This window comes from Delphinapterus leucas, chromosome 2 (assembly GCF_059928025.1).
Source record: "Delphinapterus leucas isolate spDelLeu-1000000601 "Yukka" chromosome 2, BTC_Dleu_Yukka2, whole genome shotgun sequence".
Taxonomy (NCBI): Eukaryota; Metazoa; Chordata; class Mammalia; order Artiodactyla; family Monodontidae; genus Delphinapterus; species Delphinapterus leucas.
This window is the reverse complement of record NC_143130.1, coordinates 33,393,732-33,410,748: the sequence shown is the minus strand read 5'-3', so window position 1 is coordinate 33,410,748 and position 17,017 is coordinate 33,393,732. Positions and strand designations below refer to the sequence as shown.

Below are 17,017 nucleotides of genomic sequence, written 5' to 3'. Positions count from 1 at the left end.
TCAGCCAATCTGCTGTCCCAGACCTCAACTGCACATTCACTTGTTCCCAAGGACATAAGGGCAGAGAGAGAGACAGACAGCCAAGTGCTCCCACGTGGAAGGCAGATACGTGTTTAGCCCTGACAGCCTCATCTCCCGGCAGAGCTGCAGCCTGCCTGCCAGGGTCGCTTGAGCCAGAGCTGCTGAGCACCCCCAGTGCTTATGGCTGGTTTCCTTCATCAGGGTTCTTGTGTAGCTTTGCCTAAGCTGCTGGGACCATTTAGCTTAAAGATGAAAAGGAAGTCTACCCGCGTGCCTGCTTCTCCCTCTGCCTCTCCCTGCTCCCTCTCTGCAGATGTTTCTTGATCTGGGGGTCCCCGAAGACGGCTGTCCACTGTCTTGGCCTCTTTCTGGTTTTTCCTTCTCATTGTGGAATCTTAGGATGCCGTGAATGTCCCAGACTTGGCTTCAGTGCTTCCTGTGGAGAAGAGCACAGAGAGAGGGAGGGAGGAAGGCGGGAGGGGGCCTCTTTGGCCGCCCTGTGTGGACCCATGTACCCATGGGACACGTTTCCCTGTCTTCCCTCCTGAGTATAAGGACCAGGCCACCCTACTGTGACCTTCAGAGAATAGTGTTCCTTGCTATTAAGTGCAGGCGTCCTGGCAAGGACTGTGGCCACACCTGCCAGTTCTGCGGTGACGTCTGAGCCAGGGGGCCTGGGTGTCCATGGTCACGTGCAGGGCAGGAATGAAGAGCACTGACATCCTTCTTAACTCCTTTGAGCCTCAGTTTCTTCGTCTATGACGTGGGGATGTAAAACAGCTCCCAAACCTCACACCCTGGTTGGGGGTTTTGAATGAGTGAATATACACGGAGTGCTCAGAACAATGCCCGGCTCACAGTAAGGGCCTGATAATTGCCATCCATCACATTCACCTACGTATTTACAAGCAGCGTTGTTATAAAATGACATCACATGCAGTCTGGTTTAATGAAATACCAGAAAAGTAAACAGCATGTGGTTAGTGCACAGTTAATTCTTGAACATCTAGAAATAGATGGTCTGCTCTGTAGATAAACCTAAATATTCAGAGCTTTTAGTTTTGACGTATATTTTGTGTGGTGGGTGAGTTCTTTAATAAAAGACAAGCCACACTAAACCACGGGCTGTCAGGATGGTGATCTTCCAAACCTGCTGAAGCTGAAGACAAGTACGTAAGTCCTCTTTGCTTTAGAGGACTCTGGCTGTCTTTCCAGCGCGAAGTTAGGAGACATGGATGTCATGGACTGTTTCGCTGTAGCCTGGGTTTTTAAAGATGCAAGGGAAGTGCCGGCTAGAAAATCCTGCGAGTCAAATAAGATACTTAAAAGCTGGGCCTCGTTTTCATTCACGGGAATTATACTAAGCTTGATTTTCTTCTTCACTTTTTCAGAAAGGCTATAAAAGTGTTCATTTTATCCTTCTCTATCTGACACCCACAGACTTTCAAATAATTCTGCACAGGCAGATGGCACTGGTCATGATCCTATTTACCCTCCTGCGATTGACAAAAGTTCTGAGGAGATTTAAAACCATCTGTGCCCAAGACCAGGCAAGAATGTCTTCCACGTGTGTTTGAATGTCACAGCAGAGACTCGGGCTCAGCGCATATTTTCACGGGTGTCATCTGTAAGGCCCGTAACAAGCCGTTCTCTATCGCAGAAGTGCCCGGCGAGTTCAAGGGATTTCCCCTCCTGCTGCACCGACCCTCAGCGCTCACTGAAAGCTGCATAGGCTGTGCTTTCCCCATGGGTGCCTGAGAGGTGGGTCAGACACCACAGCCTGTCCCGTGGGGCGGGGGGCTGTTCCGGGGTGGGGTGGGTGACAGGCTGTAAAGAGATGGCCCAGGGAGATCTGGCAGCGCCTCGGAGTGGGGGGGCCTGGCCCCTCTCGTTCCTCGCCGTGCCCACCCCTGCAGGCCCGTCTCTCCTGGTGGCTCCCTGACCTTCTCCACGACCCCAGGGACTTCTTACTGTCTCTCAGGCGGGGGATCCCGACAGAGACGGGCTAAATCCCCCACCCCCAGTCCCTAAATGTACAGCATCCAGACTAGGGGTGTCCGCATGGCCTTCCTTCAGAAGGGAACGAGCACAGCTTCCCCCGACGGGTCTGTGATGGCAGCCCCCAGCCCCCGCCCATCACAGCTTCTCTCCTGCTGTGCTGGCCTTTCTGCTCCTCTTGGCCTGAGCCTGACTCTAGGGTGGGGGGTGGTGCCGGACAGAGCAGGCCAGCTGAGGGACACCAGCAGGGCCTGAGTGGTCCCCCAGGGCACAGTGGGTGCCGTGCTCATGTCTGAGCACAGGCTGGGTCCTGGGCAGGATCTGCAGAGAGGGGGTGGCCCTGTGACTCCTCGGGTCATGGCCGTGGGGACCGTGTCCCTGAACAGGATGTACCCCAGGGGAGGACAGCCCCGTTAGGGCCGAGGGGCGGGCGAGGGTAGAGGGGTGTCAGTGCTCTTCGTTGTGACCACGGACACCCACGGACACCCAGGCCCCTGGCTCAGAACCCACACGACCTCACGCAGAACTGGCAGGTGTGGCCACAGTCCTCACCAGGACGCCTGCACTTAATGCCAATGAACACCGTTCTCTGAAGGTCACACTAAGGTGGCCTGGTCCTTCTACTCAGGAGGAAAGACAGGGAAACGTGTCCCTCTGGGCAGGAGCGCATCCCAGGAGCTCAGGCAGGATGGAACCACGTCCCCCAGGACACGTTCTCTCCATCCCTCTGCATCCCAGCTGCGGGGCATACTGGCTCTGAGACGGGAAGGCACCTTGGCCTTGGCTACCTGCAGGCTCCTGCAGTCTCAGTCAGCTGCCACCACCCAAGGGGCCGGGCCGTGGTGTCAGTCGTGCAGCAGGTCAGCTGGGCTGGCCCAGAGCACCTGTGTGGCTGGACCCATGCCGGCCCGACTCCAGGGCTCTGCAGGGGGGCTGTGGCACACAACTGGGGCTCACGGCTCTTCAGGCAGCTAGAAGCCCCTCTTTCCTGCTCTGTACTGTGCAGGTTCCCTGCCCTCCCAGCCCCTCTCCAGGGCATCTGATCCGTGCCCGCCGGCTACTGTATGAGGCCGCTGCTCCTGGCTTCCTCCATCACGGCATCCTACATGGGCCTGGGTGCCTTGAGGAAACTCAAGGGGTACTCTGCAGTCCTGTGCTGGGGGTGACTGTACCGAGGCCCTCGACCTTTGTTCTGTCTCCTCATATCCCTTTAGTTAACTGTTTTCCTGCAGCCCTTGTCCTCCTTAGCTTTTTTTTTTTTTTAAGACTTTTTGATGTGGACCATTTTAAAAAAATCTTTATTGAGTTTGTTGCAATATTGCTTCTGTCTTATGTTTTGGTTTTTTGGGCGCAAGGCAGCTTAGCTCCCTGACCAGGGATCAAACCTGCACCCCTTGCGTTGGAAGGTGAAGTCTTAATCACTGGACCACCAGGGAAGTCCCCTTAGCTTATTTTTTGATGCAAACCTGTTTCCCCAGGCTTCCCTGGTGGCGCAGTGTTTAAGAATCCACCTGCCAATGCAGGGGACACAGGTTCGAGCCCTGGTCCACGATGATCCCACGTGCCACGGAGCAACTAAGCTCGTGCGCCACAACTACTGAGCCTGCGTGCCACAACTACTGAAGCCCACACGCCTAGAGCCTGCGCCCTGCAACAAGATTAGCCACCTCAATGATAAGCCCACGCACCACAACAAAATGTAGCCCCTGCTCGCCACAACTAGAGAAAGCCCACGCACAACAACGAAGACCCAACGCAGCCAAAAATAAATAAATAATTAACCAAAAAAAAAGAAAAAACCTGTTTCCCCCATACTGTGAGCGCTCCCTACTTCTAAGACAAGCAGTTGAAGTTGAATGACGCCATGATTCTCATGGTTCACCGTAGTTGTGTTCTATGACGTCACCACAAATGCTGACTTCATGAGTGCAGCACCGTCGTTCCTGGGAGCCTCTGGTCACGACACTTTTGTCAACCGGTCATTACAGAAACTTGTTTTATATGTGTTTCTGTCTAGAGACACTTTAAAGTGTATAGTTGACTCATTGACAGTGAGCCATGGTCGGCGGCACTGTAGCTCAGGCCTGGATGATGCCTGAACCAACACGTGGGTTTTCTCCACAAGCCACGTCAGTGCCTTCCTGTGCTGAGGGTGCTAGCCAGCACTGCAGCACTGTGCTCGGGGCCACTGTAAACAGGGAAACCACCAACAGAAAACACAGAAATGTGAAAAACGTGGCAGTCGGTAGACCAGAAGAAGGACATTCATTTATAGTATGAGCTTGTTTGACCTCAGCTGGGAACACACACACTGGGCAGTTCACATATTCTGCCTCTCTCTCTGCAAATGACCACAAACGCACCACAAGTATTGATTTGAAGTTATAAATAAATTTTAGTGAGTAGGTGAACTTGCAAATATGGACTCATGATAATGAGGATTGACTGTAATTTCATTGTCTCCCCCCACCCCCATCAGATTGAAACTTAGAATTGGAAGGAATGTTTAAAGTCAGCTAATTTAGCCCCTTCATTTCGCATAGAAGAGAAATATGTGCCATAAATTTAAACATTGTGTGTTTAAAACACCTTATAGCCCAATTAATCACGGGCAGCCCTGTCTAAATTAATATACTGGATTAGCCTCTTTTCTTTCTTAAGCTCAATTTTATTTGCAGCCTAAATGATTGTCTATGGTTTGATAATCAAAAGTAATTTCATCTAAGGAAAATCCTAAATGTGGACTAACCTGAGTAAGAAAGTCACAGAATCTCTGCCTCAGACTCTCATGACCCTCCTTCCCAAAACGGTCATCCTGGAACATAGACCCAGGAAGTGACTCAGAACCTCCTTGCTGTCCCCATACAGATGGCCCCAGGCCATCCCACAGGCCATGTTGCCTTCCTAAGTCTAATAAGCCTGTGCCTTAACCCCTCTCCATCCAATCATGACCCTTTAGAAGGTCGGTGCAGGGATTTCCTGGTTGACCTTCATGGATGACCCTCCGTTGTCATGGTCCTTGGCTCTGCAGCAGCCTCTTCTCCCCCAGACAGATACCAAATACCACAGGGGGAAGGACACTGCTGCTTTCTGGTTCTGCTGGGTCTCCAGCTCCACGTGACCTCAGGACTGTCGGGGGAGGAACTGAGCACTGCCCGCTTGGCCCCAGCCCTCTGCGTGGAAAGGTGGCGTCACCCTGGGGATGCTCGGGGCCAAGGCACAGGTCTGGCCTTGCAGCTGAGCTGGGAGAGGTCTTCAAGGTGGGAGTGAGGAATACAGGCAGACCTTGGAGATATTGTTGGTTCAGTACCAGACCACTGTAATAAAACAAGTCACATGAATTTTTTGGTTTCCCAGTGCATATAAAAGTTACGTTTCCAATGTGCCGTAGTCTGTTAAGTGTGCAACAGCATTATGTTTAAAAAGACAATGTACATACCTTAATAGAAGATACTTGATCGCCAAAAAAGGCTCACCATGATCTGAGCCTTCTGTGAGTCATAATCTTTTTGCAATAGTAACATCAAAGATCACTCATCACAGACCACCAGAACTTTTAATAATAATACTGAAGTGTTTGAAGTATTGTGAGAATTACCAAAACGTGACAGTAAGTGAGCGAATGCTTTTGGAAAAGTGTCGCCGACAGACTTGCTTGTCGCAGCGTTGCTGTAGACCTTCAATTTGTACAGAACGCAATTAAGCGAAGTGCAGTGAAAGGAGGTCTGCCTGTGCTGACCTGTAGTGGCTTCCCAGCTTGAGCAGAAAGACGCGGGGAGGGAGAGAGCTTCTGCCCATGGCCCACCTTCTCCTGCTTTTCCCAGCCACTTGATTTACTAGAAAACGTTTCTGCCTCTGGCTCTGAATGTCACTGATGCCATAAGATTCTAAGCGTTGTGAGCGCCTTGAATTTAGTAAACTGCGAACTTGTTTCTATGCATTTTCAAGCAATTAGATGGTATTATGTACTAGAGAATATTGGAGGGAGGTACCGGGAAGTTACTATGAAGCCTGTGGGCTGGTAGCCCTCCCCCCTCAGGAGAAGGGAGCTGCTGAGGGCCCTTAGGATGAAGGAACATCTGGAGGGTCCATAATTAAGTCTGACGTGTGGCTCAGCAGGAAGTGCCACGTCTCTCTCCCCAGAGCCCTCTTCTAAGGAGGGCAGCCCCCAGAGCTTGAATATCACTGGGTCTGGAGGGAGGTCTTACAGGACCTTTTACTGCTCGGTTCCCCTAGGTCCTGGGAAGATGGCTTTGTGCACAGACAACAATTTCGGAGTTTAGTAGCAGAGGAACATTTTCGGTTATCTTGGGACCTTTAAGATCTCTCTAAATCAGTTTTGGTGATTAAAGTACAACTTATCTGTGTTTGTGTTTCTGTGCATTGTTTAACCTAAACCTTGCAGCTTCTGTGCGTCAGACTGGCCAGCCTTTGTGACCTCAGGGGCCTGGCAGCTGGGGTACCTGAGCCAGAGTAAAAACAGCAGATTGCAAGAGGCTTTGACAATCTTGTTGAAGATGTCACATGCCCTGAACTGCGCTTTCCTCTAGATGTCCACACCAGGGCTGGGCCCAGGGAGGCGGCTGTGAGGGGGGTCGGGCTGCCCTTTTTTTTCTCCTGCTCCTATTCTCTGAATGCCTGAACCTCATCCCTAGGATTAAGGTTTCCTGGCTGGGATCCCATGTCTGTTTCTAGAGCAGGGTGATTGCTCCACATCCTAATTGGCAAATGGTTGGGAGTGGGGGTAGATACAGAGTTTAAAACTTCATTATGACTTTTTTTTTTTTTTTTTTTTTTTTTTTTTTGCGGTACACGGGACTCTCACTGTTGTGGCCTCTCCCGCTGCGGAGCATGGGCTCTGGACGCCCAGGCTCAGCGGCCATGGCTCACAGGCCCAGCCGCTCCACGGCACGTGGGATCTTCCCGGAGCGGGGCACGAACCCGTGTCCCCTGCATCGGCAGGCGGACTCTCAACCACTGCACCATCAGGGAAGCCCCATTATGACTTTCGTTTCTGTTTCACCCCCATCTTGCTCTTCAGCCCAGGAGAGCATGGGGTTGTTTAGTGAGTCTTCACACGGAGGGGTCCCCTCCCCCCAGCACCCACGCTGCCTTCTTAGTGCAAGAGGGCCGGGAATAGTTTACCTGGAGATACATGAGTGCCCGGTGGGGCTGGAACTCTCCAGAGCTTTCTTTTCTGCTCTGAGTCTCCCGCAGCGGGGGGCCCACTGACCTGTAAACACAGGCAGTGAAACTTGGGAGAAGGCAATGGAAGAAATCAGCATCTCTAAGTCAATTTAGGGTGTATGCAAATCATGTTTTCAAATATTTAGAGAGTCTCTGAGGGAATTACATCACTGTTTACAAGTGTTTTGATCGTTTTCTATGACTCGGGCCCAGTCGAACGAGCGACGTAATTCCTGAGATAGTGAGCCCACGCTGCCCCAGAGGGAAGTCAGGCATGATGGGAAAAGCGCTCCCCATAATACACAGAGCGCTGGCCAAGCGGTGGGGAATTATTCCTGTGCTGCTGGGCAGAGGGTGGCCTTTGTTCAGTTTATAGACCATTAGGGTGGGCCGCGGTGGTGCAGACTCCGAGGGTGGCCCGGCGGGGGCTCTGCAGCAGCGTCTACGGGCTTGTCTGCTCCGTCTGGGGAGCACGTGAGAAAGTCCTGGTGGAACTGAGTCCTCAATGACTGGGGCTTGGTGCCTGTCCTCAGATTCCACCCCAGATGATAAAGCTCCCCTGACTTTGTACAGAGAACTGTCATCCACTCCCTTCACGGGGCGGGGGAGGAAGGGGCCCCCAGCCTTCAAGCAGACGGTCCTGAGCAGACCATCTCCTGTCCAGTCACTGTGGCCTCGACCAGTGCATTCAGCACAAGAGGCCAGGTCTGGCCCTGGGTCCCTTGTCTGTCTCCTCTTTCCTAGTTTCTTGAACACGAGTGTGGGTCCACACAAGCTGGGCATCTCTGGGGACTCAGAGCCTCAAACCCCAGCTCTGCCTCTTAGTAGCTCTGTGACCTTGGGCACGGTCCTCGATCTCTCTCTGGATCAAAAGGGTCGGTCCTCGTGAATTCTCGCAACAGGGGCTGGTGTCCGGCACGCAGCCAACTCCAGAAATGTTTGCTGTTATCATTCAGCATCACGACTTCTATCTTCAAGGCCAGTCTTTGAGACAGAAGTGCTGGGGTTTTAAAGCCTTGCAGACCCCAGGCGTTGAGGAGATGAGCTGGCCAAAGGGTTAGAGCACCGAGGGGGCGGATCCATGGGTACGTTAGCTGAGTCTGCACAAGAAGACATTCTTTAAATGTCTCTAAGCAAAAAAAAAAAAAAAAATGTCTCTAAGCGAATTCCAGAATGATAAACCTCTTCTGGGCAGGTGATGTAACCCTGACAGGCACTTCTGAGTGTGAGACCAAGGGGCTGCGGCTGGGAGGCCTGGATCCATCCCCCTCGTGCGCGACTGAGGGCTTCAGGTGCCAAGTACTAAGCTCCTCCCTCCTCCACCAGGAGCATCCCCGTGGTGCAGACGCTGAGGACCAGCGCCCTGACCACCGCCTGTGCCGACCACTCGGACCAGCGTGTGAGCTACCTGGAGCACGTGGTGGCCCGCATCACCATCTCCCACCCACGCCGAGGAGACCTGCAGATCCACTTGATTTCTCCCTCAGGGACCAAGTCTCAGCTTTTGGCGAAGAGGTAAATCTAGGCCGGCCTGGGGGGCCGGGGCGGGAGCCGGGCTCACCTCAAGGTCACATGGCCCTGTAAGGCACCTGGCCCATTGGGGGTCTAGCTGTTTCTGCCTCTTGAAGACACACGTAGACCCAACAAACCTGAAAAAATAGCCTTCTGTAACCTGCCCTTCAAAGCTGCCCTGGGGAACTCTCCATTTCAGGCAGTAAGTAGTGACAAAGGTTTGTGGTTGTTTCATTGCTTAGTGGAGAAATGCATGGAATTCTGGCTCTGGCTTCATTGCTGAGGTCATTGGAGATCATTTTTATCGTATTCATTCTGCATTTTAAGTGAGAACATGTGTCAGAGGAGCACTGTTTTGTGTCCTGGGGTAGAGCCTGCACGGGCAGGAGGCTCTGAGGGAGACAGACGCACAGGTGTTGGGAGGCTTCTCTCTGCGGAGGTCTTGCCCATGCACTAGGATGGTCTCTGTGGAGCAGATGCTCTGAGAGGGAGGCTCTGAACTCTTGGAGCCCGGTGCATAGTTTGTGGTGCCCGGTTTGTGCAAGGCTGTGGAGTCATTTCTTCGACAGACTTTGAGACAAGAAGAAGCGCTTTGCTGCGTTTATGTGACTTGCGGGTCATCGGAGTGAAGGGGTATCGGGAGCTCGGGGGAGGCTAGAGGGTCCTGGGCCTCCTTTTCCGGCTCCTTCCAGCTACGAGGCAGAGGGAGAAAAAAGGTTTCACGGGCAAATCAGCATTTCCCGCTTCTCTTGAAAAACGGAACTGGCAGTCGTGCCCAGTACCCCTCAGGATGCACACTGAGACTGCCCTGCCCGCTGGACCGCAGCCCCCGCTGCCTGCGTGCTGCACCTGGGCCCCCTGGCCTCATTTGGGTCCCCTGCCCAGGACTGCAGCCCTTTGTTGGGGCTGCAGGATTCAGAAATGGGGGTGAGTGACAGCCTCCAGACAGGACCAGGCAGGAGAGGGGCCCTTTTTCTTGATGCCCCTCTGTCCCCAGCTGCTCTGCATGACACAGAGAGAGGCAGTCGGCCTCCATCAGAGAGAGGGGAGTATGCTGTGTCCTCCTGGGCACGCCCCCTGCCTCCCCAGCAGCCCGTCTCTCTGTGGCAGGAGACTGTGGGCCCAGCCGTGGGCTTGTCCTCAGTGCGCTGGACACACCCAGGGACCAGACCCTGGCTTCATCAGCTCCCAGGGCTTGGGCACCAAGCTTGGCCCCTGCTGGGCTCCCCCCTCATAGCACAAGAGTGACAGGTGGCATCTCCCCTCTGAAGGTAGGCCCAGGCCACCCTCTGCACGTGGGATACCACCATGGGCACGAGTATTTTGAGGGTGCCGGCTGGCAAGCTACAGCTTTGTACTATTTTGCAACCAGAGTTGTTGTTATTAATCAGAACTTCTAGAGATTGCCTTTAAAAGTCCAAGTTTCTAGTGTTTCTTGAAAAATTGGAAGCTGTCCAATACTGGGCTCACGTTCCAGGGCAAATACTCACTAGAGCACCGCAGGGCCCTGTCCTTGCACCAGCACTGAGGCCAGGTATGGGCCGCTCGTGCCCAGGCTATCATGAGGTCACCTCGCTGGACCCCCGTTTGCTCCAGGCCAGATGCCTAGAGGCATCCAAGTTGACAACCCTTGAATCTGAGGCAGGAGCTGGGTGCAGACTCCAAATGGTGGCCTGCATTGACCTTGAGCACGGGGAGGCTTGCGGTGGGGGCCGCAGTGACCAGGAAGGGCTGGCGTGGGCTCTGGAGCCCAGAGGCCTGAGCTCACAACCTGCCCCTTCACCTCCCAGCGGGGCACCTGGGAGCTGGCCACCACTCCTCAACTCTGGAAACGTCCTGTGACCCCTCCCTCACAGTTAAGAGTATTACAAGAAATGGATGTGATGATACAGGTGGAAATGCTGGCCTGGTCCCTGGCTCAGGGGCTGGTTGTGCTCCCATCCTGCTTACACCTGCCTACCCATCAGCAGGAACCTTCCAGCACCCGGCTCTGTGTTCATCCCTCCCTAACCTCCATTCCTCTGCTCAGGCCCAGGGTTGGGGCCCCTGGGATGAGAGAGCGGGCGCTGCTGACCTCACCTGGTTCACAGCTGCCTGCTCCCTGGGCCACGCTGAGCCAGCGCCATCAAGCATGCTCAACCCGTCCGCAGCCACTGGGCTGTCATCTGAGTCTTGGGAATTTGGTTTTTTCCAAGGCAGTTTGTGTGATTATACCAAGAATTTGTGTTTTAGGATCCAGTCGCTTCTCGGCCTTTTGGCTAAGATCAAGTGTAGGATCGATTACCTTCTACTTTATTTCACATCTTGCTTAATTCAGAAGCTTTTTTCGGGTTTCCAGGTGTTTTTTGCTCCGAGTAAGCTGACATCTTAAGTACCTCAGCCCTTGAAAGAGCTTGTCTTTGTTCTGTCCCCAGTGCCCTAGATTCAGTCTGGCATCGTGTGTGAAGATCAGCCTTGACCTTTGTGGTTTCTTAGAAGAAAGTAGAGGTTTTCCCCTCCCCGCACTGTTCTCCACGCAAAGCGCATTTCCTTGATGAACATTTTTGTACAACAGCTATTTGGAGAACCCCCAATTGGGAATTGAATCTGACATCACACAAAACATATATCTGAATTTCTGATGAACAGTAAAGAGCCTCTACATTAAAAAATTGTTATTCCAAAATAGAGATAGAAAATTAGGCTGTGAAGGAAGAGTCCAGAATTGTTCCTTCTGCAGAGACTGAGGGGCCCTGGGTGCTGGAGAGGGAGGGTGTCCATGAGTTGCTCCCTGTTTCTACCTGAACCAAGCGTGAGAAAATGGACCGGGGCCGAAGGTCCAACAGGAAAGACCTTCTTCCAGTCTGGAAGGACCAAGGGGGCTCTTGCACCTGCAGGGGACACAGGCCATGGGAGGAGCGCCCAGGGGTGCCTCCTGCCCACAGTGGAAAACCACCAGGCCTGTTGTGTTCTCTCCCTCAAATGCAGCTGTGGAAACCTGCTAAACCCTGGAGATTAAGGGACAACATCTTTCCCACAAGTTTGAGTAGTTGTTCATTTTTTCTTACTTGTATCTTCTGGAGAAGAACCACAAGAGCTGGCTCTCAGACAAATGTGAAAGATTCCTTCGTTCCATAAACCAGCATTTTAGAAAGGCCTCCTTTGTGATGACCTTGCGGCTTTGGGGGAAGGATGGTGTGGCCCAGCCTCCATCCAGGAACTGGGGGTCACAGGCTCTGTAGGATCCCTCCTGGGGTGGAACATGGGGGCATTCGTTGGTGCTGGAGAGAACCCAGGACAGGAGTCAAAATGCCCTTGAGGGCATTCCATCTCAGCCAGTCACTGGAGGGGGGACCTGCAGTAGATCCCTACTCCCGGGGCCTCTCGTCTGCGAATTAGGGTGGGGGGAGGAGCCCACCGCTGACCCAGACCCTGCCTTATGCTGGCACCACCTGTGCAGCCTGACTGCCTTCCTTTCAGAGTGTTTGGAGACCCAGTGAGGTCACGGAGGTGAAGGTGCCGTGCAGGGCTGTGCTGCACAGCCAGGGCCTGAAGGCATCAGCGTCTCCTGCACCTTCACGCCAGCCACGGGCCAGGCCCCTTCTGCCCTGGGAGGCACGTCAGCCAGCTGTGCAGTCACCTGGGCATAATTCCCAGGCAGGAGAGCCCTCGGTGGGCTGGTCACCCCGGCCACCATCCCTTTGGGGACCCTGTGTTCTGACCCCACGTTTCCGATTGCAGGTTGCTGGATCATTCCAACGAAGGCTTTACAAACTGGGAGTTCATGACCGTGCACTGCTGGGGAGAGAAGGCCGAGGGGGAATGGACCCTGGAAATCCAGGACATGCCATCCCAGGTCCGGAACCCAGAGAAACAAGGTCAGTGGGTCTTGGGAAAGTCCCAGCAACTTTTGTATTTCAATCGTTTTGTTAACTCTAGACTTTTATTCAACTACAGTACCTGGATCATTCTTTGCTGTTGTTTTTTCTTGGAGGCAAAATTTACATGATATAAATGTCACTGCTTAAATTGTTGTTAAGTGTACAATTCCATGGCTTTCAGTGCCTTCACAGTGCTGTGCAGCCGTCACCACGATCTCATTCCAGAACTTTGTCATCACGCCAGAGGGAAATCCCAGTACCCATCACACAGTCGCCCCCGTTCCCCCACCCCTCCCAGCCCTTAGCAACTCCTCACCTATTTTCTGTTGCTGGATTTGCCTCTTCTGGACGTTTCACATGAATGGAATCATACAACACGTGACCTTTTGTGACTGGCTTCTTTCATTTAGCTTGATGTTTTCAAGGTTCGTCCGTACCGTAGCAGGTGTCGGTGCTTCTTTCCTTTATATGACTAAATACTCTCCCACATCTTGTTTATTCATTCATCAGTTGGTGGACAGCTGGGTTGTTTCTACTTAATAGCTATTATGAACATCCATGCACAAGTTTCTGTGTGGACATGTGTTTTCAGTTCTTTTGGCTGTATACCTAGGAGTGTAATTGTTAGGTCACATGGTAACTGTGTTTAACTTTTTGAGGAACTGCCGAACTGTTTCACAGTGACCAGACCCTTTTACATTTCTGTCAGCAAGATGTGAGGATTTTAATTTCTCTACCAGCACTTTTTTAAAATTATAACCATCCTACTGGATGAGAAGTGGTATCTCATGGTGGTTTTGATTTTCATTTCCCTTATGATTAGTGATGTTGACCATCTTTTCATGTGCTTCTTGGCCATTTTATATCTTCTTTGGAGACATGTCTATTCAAGTCTTTTGCCCACTTTTAAATTAGATTGTCTTTTATTATTGAGTTATAATCATACAACAAGAGTTGAGTAAGAGTTCTTTAAATATTCTGGATACTAGACCCTTATCGGTTAATATGATTTGCAAATTTTTTCTCTCATTATGTGGGTTTTTCTTTCACTTGATTGATAGTACCCTTTGGTGCACAAAAGTTTGGGTTTTTTGCGGTATGCGGGCCTCTCACTGTTGTGGCCTCTCCCGTAGCGGAGCACAGGCTCCGGACACGCAGGCTCAGCGGCCATGGCTCACGGGCCCAGCCGCTCCGCGGCATGTGGGATCCTCCCGGACCGGGGCACGAACCCACGTCCCCTGCATCGGCAGGCGGACTCTCAACCACTGCGCCACCAGGGAAGCCCTGTTTTGTTTTGTTTTGTTTTAATTATTTTAGTTATTTATTTTTGGCTGCATTGGGTCTTCGTTGCTGCGCACGGGCTTTCTCTTGTTGCGGAGAGCGGGGGCTACTCTTTGTTGTGGTGCGTGGGCTTCTCATTGCAGTGGCTTCTTTTGTTGCGGAGCATAGGCTCTAGGTACTCCAGCATCCGTAGTTATGGCACATGGGCTTAATTGCTCTGCAGCATGGGGGATCTTCCCGGACCAGGGCTCGAACCCGTGTCCCCTGCATTGGCAGGTGGATTCCTAACCTGCACCACCAGGGAAGTCCCGAAACCTATGTTTTCTTCTAAGAGTTTTATAGTTTTAGCTCTATACGTTTAGGACTTGGATCGATTTTTAATTACTTTTTGTATGTAGCGTGAGGTAAGAGTCCAAATTCATTCATTTGCACGTGGCTGTCCAGTTGTCCCAGCACCATTTGTTGCAAAGACTGTTCTTTCCCCAGTGAATGGTTTTGACACATTGTCTAAAATCAATTGGCCATAAATGTATAAGCTTGTTTCTGGACTCCCAACTCTATTCCACTGGTCCATAGGTCTCTCCCTATGTCAGTAACACACTGTTTTGATTACTGAAGGTTTGTAGTAAGTTTTTTTGTTTGTTTGTGTTTTTTTGTGGTACGCGGGCCTCTCACTGCTCCCATTGCGGAGCATAGGCTCTAGGTACTCCAGCATCCGTAGTTATGGCACATGGGCTTAATTGCTCTGCAGCATGGGGGATCTTCCCGGACCAGGGCACGAACCCGTGTCCCCTGCATCGGCAGGTGGACTCTCAACCACTGCGCCACCAGGGAAGCCCTGTAGTAAGTTTTGAAATCAGGGATATGTGGGTCCTCTGACTTTTTCTTTTTCAAAATTGGTTTGGCTATTCAGGGTCCCTTGCAATTCCATATGAATTATAGGATCAGCTTGTTAATTTCTGGAAAAAGGGTAGTTGGAATTTTGATAGAGATTTTGCTGAATCTGTGGGTCAACTTGGAGAGTATCGCTGTCTTAACATCATGGAGTTTTCCCATCCGTGGACACAGATGTCTTTCCATTTATTTAGGGCTTCTTTCAGCAGTATTTTGTAGTTTTCAGTCTACTTCTTTGGTTATATTTGTTCCTAAGTAGTTTATTCTTTTTGATGCTATTGTAAATGGAATGGTTTTTTCAATGTTTTCAGATTGTTTACTTCTCTGGTAATTTTTGCTCCCTTTCATAACTCTTAGCTAATAATCGTCTGTTTAACCCATCTTTATTAAATGCCTGCTACTGGCTAGGCATTGATCTAGGTGACAGGGTACATACACCAGGAAGGAAAAGCAGGTAACTGTGATGTCTTGTCCTGTAGTCACCACCGAGGTGCTGAGCTCTACCAAAGTCCCTCTGTCGGGTTCCTGGTGGAGTGCAGGGACTGTGCTCCAGTCTGGCTTGTCTGTGGACCAATTTTACCCAAGGTTTGTTTTCTCTGATCAGCTGTTACCTGTGGCCTTCTCTGCAGACATGCTCTTCTTTTTGATGACCCTAAACCCTTCCTCTGCCCTGGTTCTTTTCTGATTCTCTGTAAAACAGTTTCACTGATTTTTTTTTTTTATCAGGGAGAAGAGAGGAGCATTGACTTGCTTTATGCAAAAAAATTGACTTTAAGTGATCAAGGCGTCTCCGAGGTCCCCCTACCCGCCCCCCAAATCACTTTCTTTCTGCCTTTAAAATAATAACTATTATGCAATATGTTAGTGGAACAAATTCTGAAAATACAAAAACTTAAAATTTTAAATCACTTGAAATTGACGTCTTTTAAAACTAGACGCTCCTCAATTAGTCCTTTAAAAGCCCCAGAGTGCATCGGCCCTATTAAAGGTCCAGGGTCGGCTTGTCAGGCCGGCTGCATCCCCTGCGCCACAGGCAGAGGCAGAGTTCCCGGGCCAGCCGGCACCACCCCGGCCACTCGTGCAGGGGAGCAGCGAAGGCCGTGCATCCACACGCCACAGCCAGCTTGCCCGTTGGAAGCGCGGGATTAGCCTGGTGGGTGTTCATGTTTCTCAGCACTTAGTAAGTCAGGGCTCCTCTCTGGACCTCAGCATCCTCGGCTGGGACGTGGAGCTGAGCTGGATGCTCTCCTGACTGTGGCCTGTGTGGTACGTCCACATCCTGGAAGGGGCCTTGCTGGCCTGGATGCTCCTCTGTGCTCTCTGGCCTATCCGGACCCCACTCCTCTTCCAGACCCAGCTCCAGACAGCCTACTGTGGGGCTGGGTGGGCACAGAGCAAGCAGGCGCCTAGGAGACCCTGGGCCTCCTCGTCTAGCGACAAAAGTGGGGTTTTGTCGACACGCAGGTGGTGATGCAGTGTGCCCGGTGGTGCCCGAGACACGGCAAGGCCAGGTTGCGCCGGGCTTTGTGGACTGTCGTCAGGACTGATGTTGGTGGGACGCCCCGGAGGGATTCTGAGCAGAGGAGGGGCATGGTCTGAACCACCATGTGGACAGGGTCGCTCTGACAGCTGGATCGGAGTGACTGAGTGTGGCTGGAGTGGGGAGAGGGCAGAGGCGGGGAGCGGGGCAGTTAGGAGGCCATCGCAGTGTGAGGTGAAGGTGACCCTGACTGGGGCGGGGGGGCAGCAGTGGAGGTATTGAAAGCAGCTGGTTCCTAAAGTAGAGTCAAGAGGACATGCTGACAGATCAGATGTGGGTGCCGAGAGGAGAGGCGGCCCTGAAGACTCTGGAGGTTTGTCCTGTGCGTCGGGAGAAGGGAGTGCAATTTCCTAGATCTGGGACATCGCGGGGGAGTGGGTGCTGGGGGGAGGGTCAGGAGCTCAGTTTGAAAGTGCCTGTGACATATCCAGGTAGAGAAGTGGACCTGGAGGCCGGGTGCACACATTTCAGTGCTGCGGGCAAATGGCGGGTCTTGAAAGCCACGCGTGTGGACGGGCTCCCCCAGGGGTGAGTGGGGTGACCCTCTGCCTGCAGGATGTGGGCGCCGGAAGGGAACCCGTTTCCGTAACGATTCCACACGGGTGCACATGCCGAGCTGGGGGCTGCTTCGGTGCAGTGCAGAAGTGCGTGCCGTGCACCTCCCCACCACCCCATCCTGCCCATCTGCTCCCTGCCTCTGGCCTGCACCGCACGCGCTGGCCCT

General features: G+C 52.3%; 1 protein-coding gene and 1 pseudogene across 10 annotated transcripts in view; both read left to right on the top strand.

The window, feature by feature from the left end:
* Positions 1-17,017, top strand: part of PCSK6 (proprotein convertase subtilisin/kexin type 6) — a 187,454-nt gene that overhangs the window by 121,783 nt on the left and 48,654 nt on the right. For all 10 annotated transcript variants that reach the window (XM_089906643.1, XM_089906644.1, XM_089906645.1 and 7 more), the window contains exons 12-13: positions 8,533-8,721; positions 12,439-12,575. In XM_089906643.1, coding sequence (XP_089762769.1) covers positions 8,533-8,721; positions 12,439-12,575 — 326 coding nt within the window. The remainder of the gene's footprint in view (positions 1-8,532; positions 8,722-12,438; positions 12,576-17,017) is intronic.
* On the top strand, positions 10,957-11,113 carry LOC115803926 (U2 spliceosomal RNA; annotated as a pseudogene).